Raw genomic sequence first — 24,669 nt, forward strand, 5'->3', positions numbered from 1 at the left:
AGGATAGCTTAGTATTTACTCATCGTTTGCGTGTATATTCTAACCTTTATACTAATACCGTTTCCCTTCACAGGTCACACCTAAACGACATTCGAGATAGGTCGGTGTTGCGACTTTTCGAGTCAGCTGAGGGTGGCCCTCTACCGCAGGGCCTCACGATAGCCGCACCTACGTGGGACCAAGATCAATCGTACTTTAGCGAGCCGGAATTCGATTCGGAATTTCAACATCAACACATACACAAAACTAAGGTAAGTCACATTATAATGCATATTAGTAAAATAGTAATATTCTCGATTTACGAGCGATCCAGATGAATTAATTTCGGTTAAACAAAGTATACCACTTGACTGTTATTATAGATTATTGTGTTACATTTTTTTTACCCATTTTATGTGGTACAGTTTTAAATTGAGTTTATTTATAAAATCTTTTATACGATTTGTATATTTTCTCTTAACTTAAGTATACGTTTAAATCCATTTCCGCTTTCTACCCTTATGTCATTTATAGAGGGAAGAAATGTAAAGTAATGTTTATCTCAGAAATGCATATTATATTAAGCCGATACCTTTTTAGTATATTGTAAAGGATACATAAATAAACCTTAATCTCTAGTGAAACTATTGTGTGATACGTTAAGTCATGCATGCTATTATTCCTTACTATAAAGTATTTTATTGTATAATTCTACACGTTTCAATAGTGTACGTTGATATAAGCTACACCTATACTAAACAATAGGAAACTATAAATGCCCCAATTGTTTTGTAATTTGTTATTACAATATTGATATAGTATTTTCCTTATATAAAAAAATAACAATTATAGGACGATACCGGTATTTAATTAAATAAGTTGATGAGTAGTAGTTATCATTATTTTTAATAACATTTTAGTATAATATTAATATAAACTTTTAAGTTAATTAATACATAATAAATCAGTGATTTAATTGATCTGTTTATATGTATATGTGTAAAATTGAAGTCTAATTACTAGTTCATTTTATTTTCAATATTATATAATTTTTAATGTTGTTATACAAATATTTATGTTTTATACTTAACTTATATTTTATCGTTTATATTAAAATGTTATATATATATACAAACATTTATAATGTAATTGTTATTAAAATTATTATATTTGAGATTTGATGTTTGTAATACTTAATAATATTCTATTATTTATAGTATATAAATGAATATTTGTAGATAGGACCGTATTTAAGGATCTTATTAGTTCTAAATATTGGAAATTTCGTTTATTATTATATAAAAATGTAGCGTACACAATCTATAAATAATTATTTTTCAATAACCACGAATTATCGATCATTTCAAATACTTTGAAGGAACCGTGCATTGGTGAAATTTCCTATGGTTGATTTTAATTGCTTAAGTTACTATATTGTTTGCATTTTGTCTTCCTAAGCCGTCTGGGACTCTACCGATCGATTGGTAGAAAAAAATATTAAATTCAAAATAATTAAATTAATATTTATTTTAATTTTGAAACTCATTAGTTTTCAAATAATTTCTTTATACATAAAAACCAATATTTACTTTCTACTTTCATGAATTTTATGTATAATATGATATTATGCATGATACATATTTTTTACTGAACTTTGAAGATTCAATTAAGATGTAATTAATTCTATATCATATAATACATTATAAATTACCTAGTTATGATTTTATATATAGTATTTTACTGCTACAGAAAGTGTATAAGTACATATATTTCCTAATTATAACTAGTTCATAATAGTTATTTAGTAGATTTTTTAAATAAAAAAATGACCAATAACATCAATTTTATCATGTTTATACATACAATTTATTATTTTATTCATTATATATACGGTAACAATATCACAGTTATACAATTACTTTCAACTAATATTACATACTTAATCTAAAAAAAAATATTATTATAATTTAATCCTTATATAAATAATAAAAATTGTTACAAAATCGCTTAATACATATTAAATATATGATACAACGATAAAATATATAGCTATTGTACCACGTCATTCTTATTTTTTGTGCCAAAATGATTTTTATTGTTTGTCATATTATATTTTTATAAATTGTATAATAAATATTGAAAATTTAATTTATTAACAGAAATATTACCATTAAAATAGATCTCTTTTAATAGTTCTGTAATTTCGAATCCAATCGATTGTTATGTATATGTAGCACTAAATAGATTTAGAGATTTATCGGGTATAATTTATATGGCCTTTTTGTTCAATTGATATGGGTGAATAGAGCGAACCCTAAAGTTCGATCAAAGCCTTTGATTGACTATAGACTAAATTTTATGGCGCATGGCACGTCATTCTATTAAGAAAAAAGGTACGCGTAGAAAGGAAAATATCAATATGTCCAATCTATACACCTGTATATTCTATATAATATAGAAGGGTGTTTCACTAAGCATGCTCAACCCCATTTTTCTTTTAATAGTGAATTTCTAAAAATTTTTGTTTTACTTAAAAATTGTCTTGCGACTATAAAAAATCAGTTTTTTTTAATGAAAACCGCCCTTTTTACTATAAATTATTTACTAGATAATTGTTTTTAAAATATTAATGTATCTAAAAAGGTAGTAGTTTTTCGATAATTTAAATTTTTATACTAAGGATAATAGTTCTTAAAAATGGATTAACAAAAATATAAAATATCGAATCTAGTATATATTATACTTTGACTATTTTTAGTAATTATAAATATTAACAAACTAATATTCATTACTAAAATTTTCTAAACTCTACAATCCCCATATTTTTCAAACCCATTATCGTGCACCTGATCCTTAGCACATAAAGTTAAATACTACTACTATTACTATTTAGTACTCAAATACTACTTGTTGTCCTAATTTAAATTGTGATACTTATTAATACTAATAGGATGTACCTATACTAAATTATTCACAGTAAAATAGGAGATTTTCATTTGTAAACAAAAGTTTGTAACTGTATATAGCACACTTTTTAAGTAGTATATAATAATTTCAAGAATTAAACAAAAATTGCCTTAGTATAGGTATTTAAAAATGCTATCAATCAGATTTTTAATAACTGTATTATTGAAGAAAAATTGGATTTACATACTTTTTAATTCACCTGGAATATATTTTTATATAATTATATCATGTGATACATAGGGGAAAATAACGAATTATAGATATTATATCTTGATTTCATAAGTATTTCTAAGCATTATAATATAGTTAAAAAGAAATAAAAAGGCTTTCTATGTCGGTGTTTTGTTGTAAACGGCAATGATGAAATTTTGGAATTTATCATTGAATATCTTTGTCCGCCTATATGACCTAAATATAAACAAGACGTGTCCGAGAATATTTTGTGTGTATTAAATAAAAAACAAGCGTCAGAACGGTATTATATGGATGGAATACATTTTTCAATAACAACAATAATTAATTTTGAGCATGTACGGGGTAGTTACAGTCTTTACTTCGACTCCAAATTGTATGAAATCCGAGCAAAATTACTATCTACCTCTATATTACATTGTCGGGGATCAGGATTAAATTATAGGTGATAATAATTATGCGTTATATCATATAATAAACTTGCGAAAAGGGACCGAAATCGATTTTAATATTTTTTTTTTTTATCGCTGTTCTATTGTACGACTATAAAACATAGAGGAATACGGCTTATAAATAAATAACACGTCTTATACTATTGCCTGCGGGTGGCCTGTTTGCATAATGCGCCACACTTGATTTCGCTCACTGAATGGTTTTTCAATTTTTTAACTTCTTTAACGTTTAAAATTGGTTTACGCGAAATCGCTGAATTTATTTTCGCAGAAAAACTTATTTTCAATATTATACAACATATTTCATATTTTTTTTTTTTTTTTTTGTTTTAATTTTGGAAATATATATGATTTTAGATCCCAAAGCGCAACTCGGCCGTCACGTACGGCTTATCTTAGTTTTATTTTAGGTTCCAAGGCATAAAATTGTATTTTAAGCTCTACACACTATTAAAAATAACAAAAATAATAAAATAATATTATGTATAAGTATGTACAGTATCGCACCCCGGGTCGACGTCCCACCCACCAACCACCGCGCTATAATAAAGTGTATGGCGATATTGCGTCGGCGGTAGGTGATAGGGTCGGTAAATAGGTGGCGGAAATGGTTCGATGACTTGAGCGCAAATCATCTCGTCAAAACGCATAGCATTTCGGCAGAGCGGGCAAATAGTGAACGCCATTGTAGAACTGTTTGCGGGTATCGTGCCAGGAGAGGACGGAAGCCGCGCCGAACGGGTCTGTCACGCAGGCCGAGCACACGCTGGCCACTTTGGACACCTCCCACTCGGCCGGTTCGTACTTCCGGTCGTGCGACCCACCGTCAGACCTGGCGTTCCGTTCTTCGACGGCGGCGGGAGTGACATAGGACGTCGGCCGCCGGAACAAAGGACTCCAACGCTTGTAACGGGTCTCGGCGTTGCTGCTACGGCGGTTGTCGTCGCGCTTGTCCAACAGATTTACGCGGAACGTCTCGTCGACAGCCGGCGCGTCGTAAAAGTCGTACAGTCCGCCGTCGAAAAGCGGAAGTTGCGGTTGCGGCGGTAGATGCGGGAACATCGATTCCTGCTGAGCCGGGCTGCTGGTCGTCGGCACCGGTAACATAGGCAGCCGTTGACCGTTGGCGAACTGTCCGCCGTGCGCCAAGTGTGGTGGCCTCGTGGCTTCCGGTCCGGGGGGTAATGTGGGCGGTGCCTCAGTCTCGGCCTCGTCCACTGACTCGTCGTATCCGTGATGGAAGTTGTGCACGTGATGATGCTTGTGATCGTTGTACGCCTTGCCCGCCGTCAACGCCGCCTTGTACAGCGATACCAATGTCAGTTCTCCAGAGTACGCCGGGTAGTGGATGGCCAACGCTTGATCCAAGTACTCCCGTCCGCTAATGGCAACGCCACCGCCCTTAATCTTCTTTCCAGCCATCTGCCAAAAAAAAAAAGAAACATAACGTCAATCGTCGATTACGTTCAATCGATCATACGAACCAAAATTTTGTCAAGTGGGAGGCACCCGAAAACCGAACTTTCGTGTCGTTTTCGGATGAGAAACGAATAAAAAAGATCACATATAAATCGTTACCCTTACGTCGGCTATATATTATAAGCTAGTCCTGCTCGAACCCTACTCGGAATATCGTCATTCGATGTATTAATTTGTATTAAACGAACTGGACATTGATGCTATCATATTATAACGTTAACACTAATTCTTTGGTTTTTTTCATTTTTCATTATTCTAGAATATTTATCACTGTTCAATAGAACTGAGTGGTTCATTAAACATAAGACATTCATTATTTCGAAAATATTTTTACATAATTTTAAATTGTTAATAATATCGGAAATTATGAACTACCCTCCACCGAGAAATATAAAGCTGTTATAAACGCGACGTTCAATTTCCTAACAAAATCCGTAAACTGTGAAAATGTCTAAAAGAAATTTCCGGCTTTTATGAAAATATCAATAAATACGTTAAGTATCACAAACTTTCGGTAGCCCTAATAATAATAAAACATACTTAATCCAAGATGAGTTCCTATACTTGTCAAACACATAACTATATTTATCGATAACATATATAATATCGCAATTTCGTCAAAAGTTCAACACGCACTATCTATACGCAAATAATATTATGATATCTTATGTCATGTGCAGCGATTACTTCTCATTATTTATGAATAATTGCACTATGATATTTAAGTGTTTTTCAGTTTTTTTTTTTTTATTATTATTTAGAAAAACAACTGTTCTTACACAATAGTTATAAATTAATTGTTAATCAATAAACAATACATCAAAGCCTTAAAGTGGAGGTATCAACATCATTTATAATACTATTATAACCTATACGATCAGTCATACAATATGACTAGTCTAATAATTTGAGCTAAGAATGTTAAAAATTATGTAAATATTTTTTTGCATATTCTGATGTTGTGATGTTTCTAATAATATTATTTGTGTTCAATAGTTAAGACTGTAATTTACAATATCATAGCTTCTGTAGTATTTTATTGAAGTAAAATATAACGTTATTATTTTTTGTTTATTAATTTAACCAAAGACTGTAAAAAATAATACTTTTAATTCTATTTTTGAACTAGAGTACAAGATTTTTAACTAATTAGAATTAGTCTGAATCATATAATTAAACAAATTCATTTATATCAACAAGAATTTATACACATCATTAAGATAAACTGGATTAAGGAAGCTGCTTTCAACGCTTTAGGAGTTCATTATTATTATATGTATAATGTATATTTCTTTTTAAGTATTATTTCACCGGAAAGTAAAAGCATAATTAAAATAACGATTTTTAGCACTTAATAATTGAATAATTGATATTATGTGTCATACGCAATGAAATAAAATATACTTAACGTTTCTGCCTACGTCATGACCTCTGTAAAAAATAATCTGTGTTTTTATATTAACTAAAATGTCTCATCATTAATAATGACATAATATTTTATCACTTAGTAGTAGTAATATAATTATGATTTTGTCACTTTTATGGTTATTTCCGTCAATGTCTTGGATAGTTTATTGTACTTTTGGTTACAAAACCATATAACATTTTATATTTAACGAAAATAGAATAAAAGAAGATGATTAAAAGATGAAAAAAATTAGACTGTAGTGAAAATTCACTTTCTACACTGGCTAACGACGACAGTCGAAAAAAAAATGACGAGATAAAAAAAATCACAGTTTTTCATACATCGTCGCTTATATGAGATATTATGTCTATAAACGGTATATTATATGGTACGGTGGTGTTTAACCTTTAAGGCGAATACAAATAAATATCAATACGCATACCGATTTAAGTATGACGCGAGTTTTGTCGGTAAACTTTTTACCGAGTGAGGGGGAAAAGTCTCAGGATATAATACCACTTCACAGTAGCTCTTATCCGTATGTACTGTAAACACGCGCTGCTTGTAAATAGTAAACTGTATATCGGTTCAATATGTCTTGTCTTGATGTACGAAAAATATTCTTCTCGAAAATGCAACATTTTCGTGTTAACTAATATTTACTAACCTATACTTTTACGGATTGTCGGTGAAAACTAAAAATGTAAAAATAAATATATGATTATTAGTGAACGTGATAGAAAACGATTTACAAGTGCGAGCAATTCTAAATAAGAGAAATTTCATTGAAGAAAACCTGGTGAGCGAGTGTCTTGATTTCAAAAAAAAAGATATATATGTATAATGTGAGAGCATTATTATCATTTAAAGATCCATTATCAGTATTTGTATAATGATAATAATTATGAATGTCTTCTCGTGTGGTGATCAACTCACCGCACTGATTTACGGGAATATATAAATAATATGTTGATTATAAATCGAATAAAAATTATAACTAATATTTTATTTCAAAAAAATATTATCTTAAAATAAATTATTATAATGACAGCTGATACGTATACACTAAATAAATGTATCTTGTTTTATCGAATTTATTACAATTGTATTTTTTATGAATAGCAGTCACACTACAGTATGTAATCAAATTTTTCCCATGCTTTCCATAATTTAACTGCTTCTAAAATCATTTTATTTGCTTATCAAACGTGAGCCATACTATTAAAATAATAAAAGCGATCAAACGAATAAGTAATAAGTAGTTAATAATTAAGAAGGTATATTTAGTGTTTTTATCTCAATTTTTGTATTTCATTTATCTTATAACAAATTTAAAAAAAAATCAAGGTACTGTAAGATTATAATTTATTAAAATCCACTAAAATTTATATTTCTTGATGTGAAAACAATCAATTACAACAATTATATCTATAAATGGAAACGGAAATCATATCCGGTTGATCGGTCAATATTATACAGGTTGCCTTTCATACCTTGAGTGTAATCGTGGACCAAATTCCAATCTCACAGTGATAAATGTCTATTAAAATGACCTACTTCCGATTTTTTTTACAACAATATAAGTACTAATAATCGTTTATCAACAATCCATAAGCGTATTAACAAATTAATTCAAAAATAAAATATTATACTCAGTCTTAGCAATTATAATATGAATGATATCCAAAGATGGTTTTCAAAATACTACAATCTTTGTGCTCTCAAATTATTATGAAGGAAATATTCTATTTCATTAATTGTTCTAATGGCTCACTAAAATTGATACAAATATACTATAATAAATAGTTTCTATTTTTATCATTTTTTTTTTTTAATCGTTTAAAATTAAAGACCCTAGAGCCTTTTTCACGAATGCAGTTTCAACCAAAAACTTTATGTGTAAATAGTGTCTGTACTTACCAAGTTGTAAAATCCTCTGCCCACTCTTTCGGAATTGATCCACAGCTGCCACTCGCCCGTGTGACCGTTCCACGACTGGCACACATGATACCATTTGAACAACTTCTCCGGGTAATTAATTCTGTAAATGGTGTGTCCGTTGATGGCCAACGAGTAATATGTCTTGTCGGGCTTGTTTTCGATCCATGAATATATAACACGGGATTTACCAGCATCTATGTATGCAAAAAAATCAAACTCAAATAAAAACACCGTTTGTACTTAACGATAAAAATTGAATAGTTTTCCTAAAACATTGGTTAATAATGACTTTATTATTATGTAAATACAATATTCTCAAAAATTTCAGTGTACAACATTTAATTAAAAACCAGTTGTCTTAGGTCGAGATCGAATACAGCTATATTTTTGTGTTATCGTGAACGTAATTTATTACGAAAAACAAAATGAAATATAGTTTAGAAATCTTTATTGGATTAATATTATTATTCACGTATTAACTCCCGTTAATATTTGTCTGTAAATAATGTATATAATGTAATTCATATTATAAGTGTAACTTGTTTGTCAAAGTATATTCAATCAAAAATTCTAAGCTCATTTTTAATACAGGATTGAACGGGTTCCCCAGTAGTTCCCCCATCGGCAAGCTCATAAAAATTTACTACTCCGCCGTTATTTTCCCAAAAGCGGCCGTGAGTGAATTTTTAACGGCAAAGTTTTATTTTAATAAACGGCTTTATAAACTCGCGTCACTATGATATATATCGTACGCCTTTGATGACATATATCTTTTACGATGCTGTATTTTTAAGATCTTGTCGTTAGGTAACCTAACCTAACCGACGGAGTGAAAATAAAAATAATATATATATTAATATAAAATCGCTATGTGCAGTGGTGCGTTGGTAAAAATGGTCACCGAGTCACGGCAGTTATATTTTTTTTTTTTTACAAAAATATATAAAAACATAATATTCGTATAGTATACACCTATCTCGACTACATCAGTATACTTACGCGAGTATGAGAATATGGGTTGATCGTGCGTGTAGTTGAAAATGTTGTGCCAGTGGCACAGCGTGAATTCTTTCAAGTCTGGAATTTTGGTCTTGTAGACGATATACTGAAAACGGACAAAAGAATAGGATTAATTTATATAATAATGATAAAAAACATCCGGTTAACCAAAAACTGCCTAAGCACATGGTCGTTTGGGATTCGCTTACCTGTGGCGATTCAGCATCCTGAGTGAAGACCGCCTTGCGCAGTTCACAACGGTCTCGTGGTTTCTCGTGAACAGCTGAGTAAGGCCGCGGTAGTGGTTTCCCGTAGACGGCCGAGTGCGTCGGTAAGTTCAATTTTGGAGAACTGTTCCATGTGTACGGTTTGTGCCACTTCCAGTATTGTTCCGAGGCGGTCATTGTACAGCACCAGACCACGATAACCATCGCCGTCAGTCGGGTCGAAACCATTTTGAGATAGAGACTGAAAACGAATTTATAACTTGTTAAATAACTATCTATATTTTAAAACACGGTTTATTTGATAAGGACGATTAGGTGATATTATATTTCCAATATTATCTTTAAATAAAATAATGATTTAGCCTATGTATTTTTAGAAAATATTTTGCTATATTACGTTTTTAACTTTTATGTAATGTGTTAAATTTGCAGCTTGATTCATGACTAATTAAAATACTAATGAATTATGTAATTTTATAATAATATTATTATCGTCGATATGCATTACGACGGCGTGCTATATAGGCAATTCGCCTACGCTCGTGTGTAGTAAATTTTATTTTAGCATAATCAACGAAATTCGTATCATCATGACTCATGATTCATGACATTCTGATAATACGCTTAAGGATCTAATAGTTATATCAAGTTTATCCGGAATTTTTGCAATAATGCCCATTCGAATATTATTTTGTAGGATAGCACATTTTGTGTTATTGTTAAACATTCTCATCACGCATGAACTTTTATTTTTTGTTACGGCAGTTTTTTTTTCATTCAAAGTTTGCTCGTATAATGTGTAGTTTTATATATTAATGTAAACAAATTATATTTTTAATATGAGTCATTCATATTTTTATTTTAGTGCGTATGCTTATTTTATTGCTATTTTAGTGCTTAAGTTCCTAGTTCACTATAATATATTATGCAGAAAATATTATTATGCACATGCCATATAATATTATATATTGACTGTCTCTGCACATACGTTAGCTTTTTCTTTTTGTTGTGTAATAATAATATCTAAAAGTCTAAAGTTAATATTCGATTCACGGAAACTATAACACGAAGCACAAATGTTGCAGCCCCAGGAGGTGAAACTTTCAAAAACATAGCCACCACTATCGCTACATGTTACCACCACTTTTTACCGTGATCCGTTTACTTCTCTCTAGCATGGTAAAATAAGGTTAAAACACCAAACTTCTACTACTTAGTAATATAATGTATAACTAGTTTTCTCTTATAGTAATTTACAACATAAATATCCATGCGTGACATAATTTTTTGCTTAGTAATATTTTTAAAATATAATATAACTACATATTATACATAATAATAATAATGGCGAAAACTTACCATAAACTTAACACTAATCTACGTCTGAAATTCAATTTAATGATCAAAATAATACTATAATAACATAATATTATTAATCTATAACACTATATGTATTAATATTCGATGCTTATCATTTATCAAATAGTAAATAAATGCAGTAGAAAAAATTTAATGTTTGATAAAACATTCCTATAAATCTCAAAAAAATGAAAAAGCCTATAAAATAAAAATTATTTTTACATTCAAATGTCATAGTTTCAGTATCAAAAATGTACCCAAAATTTTCGATTTAAAAATCCTTTTAATCGTGCAATTTAAACATTATATGATATTACTGTTGTTGATATAACTTTGCCAAGGATGTGAAAGAAATTCTCGTTGTACCCATAAGATATACATATATACATAGGAAATATTATTTTTCCGCGAAGGCAATCGAAACTACTTCAAGAGAAAAAAAATAAAAATGTCGGTAAACATTATTTTAAAACGGGTGACATCCTTTTTTAGGATAGCAAAAAACCACATCAAATTAAATAAAAACATTCACAATGCAAACAAAATACAATGAACGACGAGAAAGTATCGTAATTGTATTATTCGCGTATTGTTACTAAATGTGCTACAATGTATATAAATTCGATTCCTTATTACATTCGCTGTTTGCAAAAAATAATAAGAATTATTTCGAAACAAAGCTTATCACAATTTATTATACACTCTAGCCAATTAAGTGTTTTATGTCGTTTAACAATTATTTAAAATTGATATTTTTTGATTTAAATTTTTTACTAATTATTAATAAATAGTAATTATACTAATCAAATAACAGTCATGCAAGCAATTTAATCGTTGTCAATTCAATAACATATAAAACTTAATGGTTAATTCTTATATTATTATTATTATAACCGTGTGCTTGTATATTCAATTTATCAAGCAATTTTATTATAAATAACGGTATAGATATTGTATTCTGTATCCCTTAATATAAAATAATGATACCCATAGCAATTTTATGAGTGTTGGATGATAAATGTTTTGTCAACAAAAATAACTTTCACTAGTTGTTAATATTTATATAAGTATCCCTGTCTCGTAAAATAATATTAGGAAACCCAACAGACAAATCTGAAGTAATAATACATTATGTTAAAATAAAAAAATTCAACAATTTTTCATACGCCTTTTGAAGTAGGTATTGTTACAAAACATTATTTTTCTTTATTGATCTCTTAATGACAGTAATGACAAAAACGTTGATCACATAACCATAATATCTAGTTTAAATATAAAAGCAGTAAAATCATTCTTTTTTTTTAAATAAATGATTTTTTGTTCATAAATATAGTATAGTTTCTACAATTATTATAATTGTTGTTATTATTAATATAATTTTTATTATTTTGGAATGATATACTTAAGATGATTTTTAAAACTGGATTCGAAATCAGGTCGTCACTTTCTTAAAATCGATTTCTTCAAGTTTAATAATTTATTTTGACATACAATATTAAGTAACACGATTACCTAACTAATTATGAATATTAATACGTATACCAATATAAATTATAACATATTAATAAATTATATTTAAATATTCTGATGACCCCCTAAAAACAAGTAGTATTTCTAGAGCAAGGTTTCACACATATATTGTTGTGTTATATGAAATATCAACGCCTCTGTTAAATGTGACCGTAAACAGTATTATTTAAATATAAATATGATATGAAACTCATCAAACAAAGCAATTGTTATTATTGTTGTTATTAAATTCGCGTATCAGAGACAGATTTTATTTTGACAAGCGTTTTGACCATTCATAAATCATAACGTTATTCTTCATATTAAATATTTTTGTCATTATTTAAATACAAAAACTGTATCTATTGCTATATGTAGATAATATATATATATATTAGGATTCTTCCATAATCCTTTTGATGCGTCGTGTTAAACAATGACTTTTCACACGTTTTGTTAATGACGCGCTGCAAAGAACGCGTATATTATTTCTTTTCAAGACAGCTATTATAATGCACAGAAAGTATAATATTGTTTTTATCGTAAATACACTAACAATGATCTCTCGTTTTAAAAAGAGATTGTTTGAAAACAAAAATTGAACTCGAATTTTACTAAAAACGTTTTGTGCAATTTTAAATATGTCGTTTTTCAGTATATTTTTTAACAAACATTATCTGCTAACTACGTTTTTACAAATTCTACGTAACGATACATAAAAGATTGCATTTTCAAAACATTTTTGAGGATTTAAAACTCTGTTGTAGTCCATAATTAGAATCACCTACACGGTTACACTACAGCACAATGCATATAATTTAATTGTTATGTATATTATTATAAGGTCACAACTATATCTGGACAAACTAACATTAGTCACTCTATAAAATGAATTATAACCGTATCTACAACTATTATAGCTGTTTAATAATATGCTTAAACTTGCAATATTATAATAAACGCAACAGATACGTTAGATATGCTTAGTAATTCAATTAAAACGATAATATTATACATATATGAGGTTAGATATATGTGTAGTACTCGTATGTACCTACGTTATATTGTGATATATTATTCTAAATTAAATCTCGCTTGTTTCAGAGATATATCAATATAAGTATGTACACTGCATATAATAATAATGCCATATCGTCGCCATTCTGTTTGATATTAATTTACATGCGACGTTTATGATGATTCGTCATATATATATATTATACGGTAATATTATGTATTGATAAATATGATAAATAATTTTTCCGTTTGTTACTTAAACATTATTTTTATTTGCGAGTTGTTGATTTGGCAAACTTAAAAACTGTATTTATACGTGTGTGGATGCACTTATATTCAATAAAAGATTACAATATATCCTCTAAACCACATTAACATGCAAAACCGTGTACTTTAAAAATCTAAAGTGCATACCTAGATTTCGTAAAAAATAAAATAATAATACTAGTAAGTAAATTCACTGAGATTATATATTTTCTATTTTATTCTTTTTTGTTATTTATAAAATCCATTACTCTAAATTTAAAGGAAAACAATCAAATATCAAAAGCAATATGTTTGCAATATTTTTCAACACGCTTTTTATTTGTTGACGAGCGGTCTAAAAACAACACCGACAACCTAAAAACTATTCGTTTTGTTTAAAATTACAGAGACCGTATCTAATCGTCTACAATCGTTTCGTTCATATTTTTAAACATAATAACTAAAAATATATAATCGATCTCGTATTTTACTGTATTTCGTTTATCTTAATTCTTAATAATATATCTATCGTTTCTTTTGATATGTATAATAATTCCATATTTCAGAATTATAATAAACGCGAGGTTTAAGCAATAATAAAAAATAAATGACGAGAACATATTAAAAAAATATCCCCATAATATGATAAAAGTGTATCATATTTTTAAATCTGTGGTAATTTGTTTTGACACTGCTACCGGTCGTTACAAAATATTATTATATAGCGAATAAAAGTGCCGAATATATACGCACACTGTTGAATCGGGTTCACTGTCACAATATGTTACATATTATTATTATACCATCGCCTCCATACAGTTGTTCTTAAAACGTTACTCTCGACCACGCACCTCCAGGCGCACGTCTGCTGTCCGCCTTAATCGTATCAGTGTATATATTATTATTATGTAGGAATAAAGTGTGCTTAAATAATACGATGTATTAAATTATTATAAATACTCATTTCAATTAATAGTACAGTTTATATAATAAAACGCCTGCGTTCAAGTGGCGCTCCTGTATATAATATACACAATTATTGCGTTCATCATATTATTATAATATTATATATTATTACATAGTACGCGCTCTATTTCACCAATGCACGGTCTGTAGCAAACGCCTATGGATATAAAAGAATATGTAACATGCGTAGTACTGGGAGGAGGAGGGTATATTTTCAATGCTATAGTCGTATCAAATGAAAGATTTCTATTCCTCTTATGGATAGGTTTTCCCGTTTTAAATTTGAACACTATAAATATTGCAAAAGGATTTTATCGTCAAAAACCTACACGTCTGGTTTACAACTCTTAATATATTTATATGTACATGTATATTGTATATACTAGCTGATCATGCACGACGTTACACGTGACAAATTAAATGCCGTAAATTTACCACTCCTTAAATTCCGTTAAATGTAAACTTCACAAATTTTTAACACGGTTATTTGAGTTATTTTGACCAAATAAAAAATAGAGGTCTAAAATTATATCCAATCATAATAACTATTTTATTTTATGTAATCTGTGACAACAATACACACAAAAAAATCATGATAGTTTTTCGTTAGTCTACTATATTCAATATTTATGTGTTGAAAAATAAAAGATCAGTAATAAAAAATAGTATATGACACTTCAGATCTTGCTGAGCTATTGACGAACATTTTATGAATATGGATTGAGAACTGTGCATTTGCATAATCGTTATCCGTTTTAGACCTAGTTTTATGCATAGTGGACAGATTTATTAATAACTCAATTAATATTTATCTTTTATTTTTATTTTTTCTATACCTAACCAATGGAAAACCTTTACAAACAAAACAATATTCATATTTTGTTAGACCTCAAATTCTTGTATGAACCGTCCTATAGAATGCATAATTTCAAAAATTGTTTTCAAGTTGCACGTCTCGTGGTACAGGATTTCCTACATACCAAATTCACATTCGTGAGTGCAATACATTTAGTGTGTAGATTATTTACACACTTGCAGAAACATTCCATTTTATTATTAATATAAATGATCATTTTTCTCAAAATTGTATGTAGTCAATCTCTCCTGTCCTACGCCTCCATAAGATTCTGTTTTCTGATTTTCTTTACTCACCCTAACTATTGGCATGCTATTACCTATTTTGTCTTTATAAAGTAAACAACGCATGGTGATAACTAATTACTGTATTGCTACTTGTATAATACCTATCATAGAAAATATAATAGGCCTATTTTTATTTTTATTTTGAATTTTAATTGACAATTAAAAAAATTAATAAGTACAAATATATACAAATATTAATTATAACTAATAATATTATATTATGCACCCTAAGAATTAATATACTCGTATTATTATTATTTGAATGAAACGTGGGAGAAAAATCAAAATAGTTTGATGAAAAATAAAAATGATTTGATGAAGCCATACATTATAAATGTATAATACCCGGTGTATAGTTGAACTTTTTTTTTCATATTTTCCTATTCGATTATGTCTATATAAGTATAACATTATATATAAACTACATCAAATATTATATAATATGAACTTAAATCGCGTGCATGTGAGTATACAAGTATATATATAAATCGATTGAAAAACGCCAGCTTCGATATTTCGCTTTGAAGTAATTCATGAGAGAAAAAAAAATACTGAGAATTTTCGTTTTGACTAAAAGCACTGTGAAAATCATTTTTCGCGCCTTATTCATTTTAATAACTAACCCAAATGTAATTTTTACATCAAAACATCAATACATATAATACCTATGATGAATACAATATGATAACATTTTGGTGTGTATAAAAATATTCACTCAAGTAATACCTTTCACCATCTTTTATAAATGACCACGGGTGGTAAGCGGCGTTTGGTCTTCATAATTTTTGTTTTCTTTAACTGTTATTCTCGAAATAATTTAATGGAGAAAAAAATGTAGGCGCTGTTTTCCATCGATATGCTAGGTAATTATGTAGCAGTATTATTAGCAGTGAGCATTGTTGTACCGACTATGCACATTAAACAGTGTATAATAACTTGATGAAGTTTGAAAGTAAACCCTGCAGGAGACTGATGTTTATATAATTGTTAAAACACGGTCATAGATGAATAATTCAATTATTGATATCGCGTTCAATTATGTTTCTGATTATTAAAACTTTGATGGTATATCACCAAATTGTTACATTATTCCTGGAAAGTATAAGTAACCTATAAATAGAACTCGAAGAAATTCGATTTTACTACGCATAACCGTGAAGGTACTCAGAAGTGCATTAATTTATGTTAACAAGACAAAAACAATTATATAATAATAAGGGTGTTTTACATTTTACTAATATATTATCGTCGAAATAGTTATACTTATTATAACTATTATTATTGCTGTTATCCAACATTTGAACATAATATTATTTAAAATACTAATCTAACATTTTCAAACGTATATTTTTTATAAGGAAATCCACACAGTTTTGGTGTGGAAAAAATGTGTATGATATAATATCGTATACATAACAACAATAATAATAATTGACCCAAAGAATTTCAGACAGTTATTTACATATTAACAGAGTGCTGAGAGTGAGTGTGTAAAACCGAAACGGATTGTTTTTTGGTTACTAATTATTACTATGTTTTTTTTTTCAATACCTGCGTTCTATTCATCGCCTCCGCTTCACACAGTTCGTTACGTGTTAAAACGTTTAATCGTTTTTTTTCCGGCAATTTTTTTATACACGCTACATACAAATATTTGAGGTTTTATATTGTATATACTTATGTACGTATGTGTGTGTATTAAAATTACATATTTACTTATAATATACATGTGGAGTTTCGATGTTGCAAATCGCGTTATATGAACATGCAAAACGATTGATTATAAAAGAATGTCATTTGTTTGGTGCTTCATATCATACTATTGACAACTATATTATATTTGATTTATGATGTGCAAAATATTGTCATGCGACCGAAAGTGATTCTTTTAAATATAAATTCTCATTTTATTGAAAAGTATTAACATTATTCAAATAATTTGAAGTCATTTCAGAATAAAATTTTAAAAAAAAATCATAGTAATGGATTATATAATATATTTTTCTTTCATTATCATTTTTTAGATTTTTATTTATTATTTTTTTTTTTTTTTCATGTCTTAATTTCTTTTTAATTTCATATCTCGAAGTACATTTTTCTCTGAGAATTGTTGTTATTTTTACAAATCGAATTTCAAATGAATAATTAGTAAGTTTATTTAAAGCAAGGATTTTCACCCAAATCATGTGTTTAGATTTTGGAGTTCTATTGATGGATGTAATAAGTTTTCAAACATCAAAATAAAAAAATTGAATAAACTTTTAAGAGCTCAAAACCGCTATAATTCGATTTGAGTTGATATAAAGGTATAAAATAGTTCGAAAATAACTTAATTTGAAAACTATATAGGTAAAGACAACACTTTTTTAAATTTTAGGAACTAAAATATATAAAAAAATATATTACTGAAATACGGTACAACTAAATAAATTGTAAAATGAAGCACAGTGCATAAATTTTAAATATATTATGTTGATAACTTAAAATTTTTAACAGTTAATATAAATTGATTGGTAAAAAAAAAATCTTCTAAATTCTCATTTATTGTCAGATAATTAATGACAAAATCAAACTATACCCAATAATGAACATAAAATAACATATTATCGCAAATAATTTGTAAAACAAAAAAAAAATATTTACAATAACCTTTCCAATCTTTTACTAGAAAATTAATGTTTACGTTTAAAGAATACCTCGTATAGTCAAAATAATAATGAAGAAAAAATATTGTTATGTTCATTTTTTTTTTATTTATATATTCAATAACAACACGCGATTGCGACAAGTCGATCTATTTATTTCGACGACGACCATTGTCGTCTGTCTGTCCACGATAATAGCCCTCAATGATAAGAACAATGATATAATATAATAACAATAATAATATAATTATATATATCTACCTATTGTACGCGGGTGTGTGTTTGTGGCGCGTGGCCCCGATTTATGTCGCATACAACTAGTGTTAATGCGTTTCGATTAAGTACGTGATTCGAATAAGCATTGGGATTTCTGTGGCGCAATTCTATAATGGATTTGCTGGCCAATACAATGATAGTAATGTAATAGCCAAAAATAATAATGTAATAATAACAAAGACGTACGCGGACGTGCTTGCTGTCTGACAGCAGTCTGCAACGAGAGTATGTTGTAGTACAGACTCTGTACAGCGGCGCGCGTCAGGAGGACAGTTGCGGTATCGACCATCGAGAAACATGTCCGGTTCGCGGCTGTTTTCCAGGACTACAGCCGAATAGACGGCAGAGTAGTCAACATAATTCAGTGGTGCTGAATTAGTGGGGGAAAGCTTAACTTCAGCCGCTTTTGAGGCAGGATGATGAAATATTAGTGGAACTATCACAATCGACATGATGACGTTCTTCCATTTCCGCCGATTCTTTTATTTTTTTCTCCCATTATTTTGAAATCGACAATCGGAAACGTCTCATTTATATTATAAATTTAATATTATGCGTTTTTATTTTTCTGTAATTTATTAAGTTTATTTTTTTTTTTCGTTAAAAATTTTGAACAAAGCGTTTCTTTCGATTGCACATATATTAAAAATTTTCTTTACTTTGAGTCTTTTTCAATTTTATTATAGAAACTATAATATTTTCAAACAATTTCGTTACACTCTTGCACTCTCGTAAATTATTTTAAATATTTTATAACGCTGTTGTAGGTACAAATAGAAAAAAACCCATAAACATTATTTATATCATATAATATATAGTAGTATAAGTAGTCTTTAAACAACGAAAACAGTAATTTGAGAACTTAAATTATTCACCTATGTGATAAAAAAAAATATATATTTATCTACTTAAAAAGCACATATTTTTCCACACCAACTTTTTAACAATTTCATTTAAATAACACAATGACAAAACAGTTTTCAGAAACACTATAAACGAAAAACTAATTGCAACTAAAAATATTTATCATTTTTTGTTTATAAAACTTCATAAATAAAAAAAAAATTGTTTATTACGTGCTTATATACGTTTTATTGGTATATTTTATAGTACCCAACATTTGTATGAAAATATTTAAAAATATATATCGAAATAGTCGAATTTCTGAAGATTAGAAATAATATGGAAGTATAATATTATTGTCGAACATAGGTTGTGTAGTTATTTAATGAAAAACCAATTATTTTATTATGTTAACATCAATTAAAAATCTTTAAAGTTAATACAATTTTTATTTTATATATTTTGGAAGGTTCAGTGGTAAATAGATTCGCCTATGTTCAAATTAAGCATCATTGTGAAATAATCAGTGCAAATGATAAATTAGCCTTGGCCTGTAGAGAAACCACATAATTGAATAACCATAATAATATAATAATTGGTATAGTGAAATTACAGTTTCAAAAAATATTTAATACAGCTGCGCATCATGAATCAATAGGATAATTAAATTAAATATATTATTTCTTTTCTTACTTTCAGAAAAAAATAAATACGAAAACCGATAATGTTTAACAGATATGCATTTAGAAAATCGTAAATGTGTTTTCAATTTCTATGTTTTTAAATTTTACGATAATTATTGTAATTATGTCACTTAAAATAATGTTAATTGAATAGTTACTTACTTAGTAAGATACATATTTATATTTACATTTTATTTATTTGAAACAATTTATTTTTACTCTAACTTACGATCATACTTTCTATAAAGGTAAACCAAAATAATGAATAAAATATAATATTGACAACATATTATTAATTTAATGCGTTATGGTTTCATCAAAAATTTATATAATTAAATACTCTTTAGTAAAAAAAAACTTTATTAAAATATGAATATTTCGTTTTATTTGTGTTGCATTTTAGTTTGAAAATATTTAACAAATTATATAAATATAACACAAATATGTTAATTTCCTACTAGGATTGATATGTATTTTTTTTTTTTTTTAATATTAATTAGACCCTCACTGAGATTCAGCAATATGAACATCTTTATAGTAATAACAATCAAAAATAAGCAAGATAACAAATCTTTAAACTAAGCGAGCCGCCTTAATTTTTGAGTAGGGTTTGGTAAGTTAGAGATAGTAATATTTGAAAAAAAGGAATTGATTTAACATTTTTTAAAATTGAAATCAATTTGAATAAAAATTAATAAAAATGTATTTGATTGCTTTTCGCACTTGTCAATTTGTCCACCCTCAGTCGTTTTTCTACGTAATCGAATAATGCAATTATCTTCCTTTGCCAATGAATGAAAATAAAATCAAATTTCAACTATATACATACTTATATTGCGTAGGTATATAAAGTGTAAATGTGATTAAGAATCCATTTACTGGACTAGTAACGTTTAAAAAACTTCTGTGCTCATAGTTTTCTCTGATATATGCTTATGTTTTATTGCTTTTTTTTAATCGTGGTCCCGTGTGTACCTTCGCCGGTAGGACTTTGGAAATTTATCAGACTAATTGCCTGTATACAGAATAATTTATTCACAGTTTAATTTTATTGATAAAATCAAAACTTTGCGGATATGGAAAAACTATCACACAAAGTATAAATTGGCATTTACATATAGTATAGTCCCTACGTAAATTTAATATAATCGAGTATGTGAAAAGTGTTTCAATTTTCCTCGAAACATGAAAGTACTTAAATATTTATAAATTCGTACTTAATGACATTTTCCTATTGACTTAGGGTCAACTCTCTAGAGACGACAATTTTATAATATACTAGTCCTAAATTTCTTACCCAGATAATCAACAAATTAAAAAAAAAAAAGATTTGTTTTGATTTCATTTTAGATATTTTAAACAAATACTGATTTGTAAAATGTTAACCAGAAGATTCTGGTTAACGATATTTATCTGTCTTAAGTATCTACTGGGTATTTGTGTATACAGACATCGCATTACGGTTGAACGAGTTTTTATGATCCTGTTTAAATATATACTATTTGATATTTTACAAAAATGATATACCTTTATACAGGCTTGATATGTTTTTGGCAAAATCCCCATTTAAAAAGCATTAAATCATTATTTTTTAAACAAAATGTTGATAAATACAATATTGTGTAATTCTGTAAAGCTGGCAAGTTAATAATTTTTATTAAGCTTATTAAGTTTAGATAATATGCATTGATAGAAAAATTTTAAAAATTAACTTAGTTAAATTAAAAATTAATATACTTTTTTTTTTGTTTATAACTTTAGTTTACTTCATTTTATTTTTTACCAATTTAAAACTATATAGTTTTATACAGTATTTTTGTATAGTGTTTCATAAAATTTTCAATCAAAATGTTATAACATAAAAACAAAATCTATTGAATTATTTTATAAATAAAATAAAATTGAAAACAAAATATTTTAACTTGATTTTTAAAGAAAAAATTGAATTATTGATTTCACAATTATTAAAAACGATTGAATTATGTTAGTAAATTAATTATATTAAAAAAAAAAACTCAAAGGTTACCTACTAGTGAAGTTAAACATTTTAAATTAAATTAACTTTTTATAATTCGTTAATGCCCAGCCTTGCAATTATTCAATATCATTCACGTTATGTATATTATACTGTAGGACTCACTTGTGCGGCTTGGAAGAGGAGTAAAGTATACTCGGCGTTCTGTTAAATTTTTTTGAATTTTCGTCACAGGTCTTGTATACTGATCGGCATTAAACCGACGACCAAATCAAAAATAAAAATAAAATTGATTTTTAAAACACGACGACGCCGTTTATTACTGTATCGCGGTGATATATTTATGTATAAATATATATATATTTGCCGGTGGACGATCGGGTAAATTTTAGCAGTGACCACGAGGGGCGCAACGGACGCGACAACGGTAAACGAGCGACTGAACGCTATGTTAAACGACTGCGACGACGACTATGACGTGTGGTGTGTAACGTGCGTGTGAGCCGGCGAAAAAAACGTAACCGGACGTCTTGCAGGACGTGGTCATCTGCGGCAATCGTTTGGGCAGCTCGGAACCGGAATACCGACAAACTGCTTTAAAATATATATATGCCGTAATAGAATATAAATCGTTTGTGCAGCAGCCGGGACGGCGGGAAACGCGTTCGGCTCGCGTCATTCGCGATGGAGGTAGACAGAGATGACCCGCGTTGTTGTGGATATATATTCGCCGCCTGCAACATAATAATATAATAATAATAATAATAACAACAACGTTTTATCGCCGTGTTTATTATTATGTGTATATAGTAGGGGAGAATAGCTTTCTCTCCCGGGACGGACGAAGTCGATTCGTCCGCGTGTTGTAGTCTTATCCCCGCAAATCATGTTATAATAATAATAGCCGTAACATAGGTAATAGCTTACTCATAATTATATTATTCACCTGTCTACATAATATGATTATAATAGTTATTATGTCGATCGAATATCGAAACAGCTAATGTGATGTATGAACGCCGCGTCGTAATGTTTACAAGTATCCACTAATTCCACTACTTTTTTTTTTTTTTTGCTCGACCCGTTATGTTTCCGAAGCCGGGCGAAAAGGCCTAATCGTTTTTCATTTTCAAATTGCGTATTATACGTAGGTATATTAATGGCCGACGAGCATACAGCGAGCGTAGTAGCTATACTTACTTACAGTGGAGGGGATTTGGGTTTCGTATCCCCTCATAATTTATTTTTTAAAGGCTGATCCATCATATTTAAGTACTTATTTAACGCTATACTGTGATATATTTTATAAAAAATAATAATAATAAAAAAAAAACGAACCCATTGTAGCTTACATAATATTATCCTAGATAATATTTTACTATTCGTAATAAATACTATATTGAACAACAGAACAAATATTACAAATATATTATATTTTATTGTGGGACGATGATGCATATCATGCAAGTCTTATAATGCCCAAACATGACCAAATTACGCTACTGACTAACTAGGCCTGATATATTGACTACGCAGACGGAAAAAGAATATAATATGCACTTATATTGTGGGTATAGCTTAAAAAATAAAATTTTTAAATAATATGGTAATAAATATATCTATCGCAGTGTTTGAACGAACATTGTGCACGCCTTAAAATGTACGCTGCACGTATAAAACCGGTGGAAAAATGTCTCTGAAATGAAACAATAAATAAAAACGAAATAACATATAAAAATCGATTTTTACCTCCCTCGATAATACTCCGCAAAATTTATTACTATTAGTATATTACAGTTTATATTTTTTATCATTATTGATAGTCATAAACTAAATTAAAAACAAAATAGGAATACGTTGATATAGATTTATTCTGAATTTAATACAACACTATAATATATTTTAGTCTTGAATAATGTTGCAGTGATCTGATGTATGTGAATTTTACACGATTTATTTCTTACTAAAAATCTTTACGAATAATATTATAATATGTACCTACATTTTATTTTCATTAGTGCACGCTGATTTGGTTTTGTAATCATTTTCATTGGCTGTACGCGAATATCTCATAATGTACGAGTATAAGGTACCAAAAATAATTTCCGAACATAAAGCAAATGAGTATTTAAAATTTAATTTATAACACAAAAACATTACCGCTGACGACGTGCGTATACTTAGTAATGTTACGATAAAATCAGAATAAACAAGTGAAAACAATTAATTAATTATTTCCTAAGCTAGATTCGCTTATTTCAATTTTATACAAATGTAGTTATACATATACCGCTTTGATTTTCTTTCAGAGTACTTATACTAACGAACACCAATGTTATTATACTTTATTAAACTAAATTTGA

The 24,669-nt window shown here is 28.3% G+C and overlaps 2 protein-coding genes across 14 annotated transcripts in view; one reads left to right on the forward strand and one right to left on the reverse strand.

Moving 5' to 3' along the window:
* Positions 1 to 24,669, forward strand: part of LOC114124408 (coiled-coil domain-containing protein AGAP005037) — a 164,630-nt gene that overhangs the window by 60,442 nt on the left and 79,519 nt on the right. For all 13 annotated transcript variants that reach the window (XR_007604032.1, XM_050200733.1, XM_050200721.1 and 10 more), the window contains one exon: positions 74 to 251. Coding sequence is in view for 12 of the 13 variants with exons in the window: in XM_050200733.1 (XP_050056690.1) it covers positions 74 to 251 (178 nt within the window). In the remaining variant the exon portion in view is untranslated. The remainder of the gene's footprint in view (positions 1 to 73; positions 252 to 24,669) is intronic.
* Positions 1,822 to 23,003, reverse strand: LOC114124419 (uncharacterized). Its single transcript, XM_027987666.2, has 5 exons — positions 22,472 to 23,003; positions 9,627 to 9,885; positions 9,418 to 9,523; positions 8,398 to 8,612; positions 1,822 to 5,012 (listed from the first exon to the last, which is right to left on the reverse strand). The coding sequence occupies exons 2-5, from the start codon at positions 9,870 to 9,872 to the stop codon at positions 4,230 to 4,232; spliced, it is 1,350 nt and encodes a 449-aa protein (XP_027843467.2). The 5' UTR covers positions 9,873 to 9,885; positions 22,472 to 23,003; the 3' UTR covers positions 1,822 to 4,229.

Source organism: Aphis gossypii, chromosome 2 (assembly GCF_020184175.1).
Source record: "Aphis gossypii isolate Hap1 chromosome 2, ASM2018417v2, whole genome shotgun sequence".
NCBI lineage: Eukaryota > Metazoa > Arthropoda > Insecta > Hemiptera > Aphididae > Aphis > Aphis gossypii.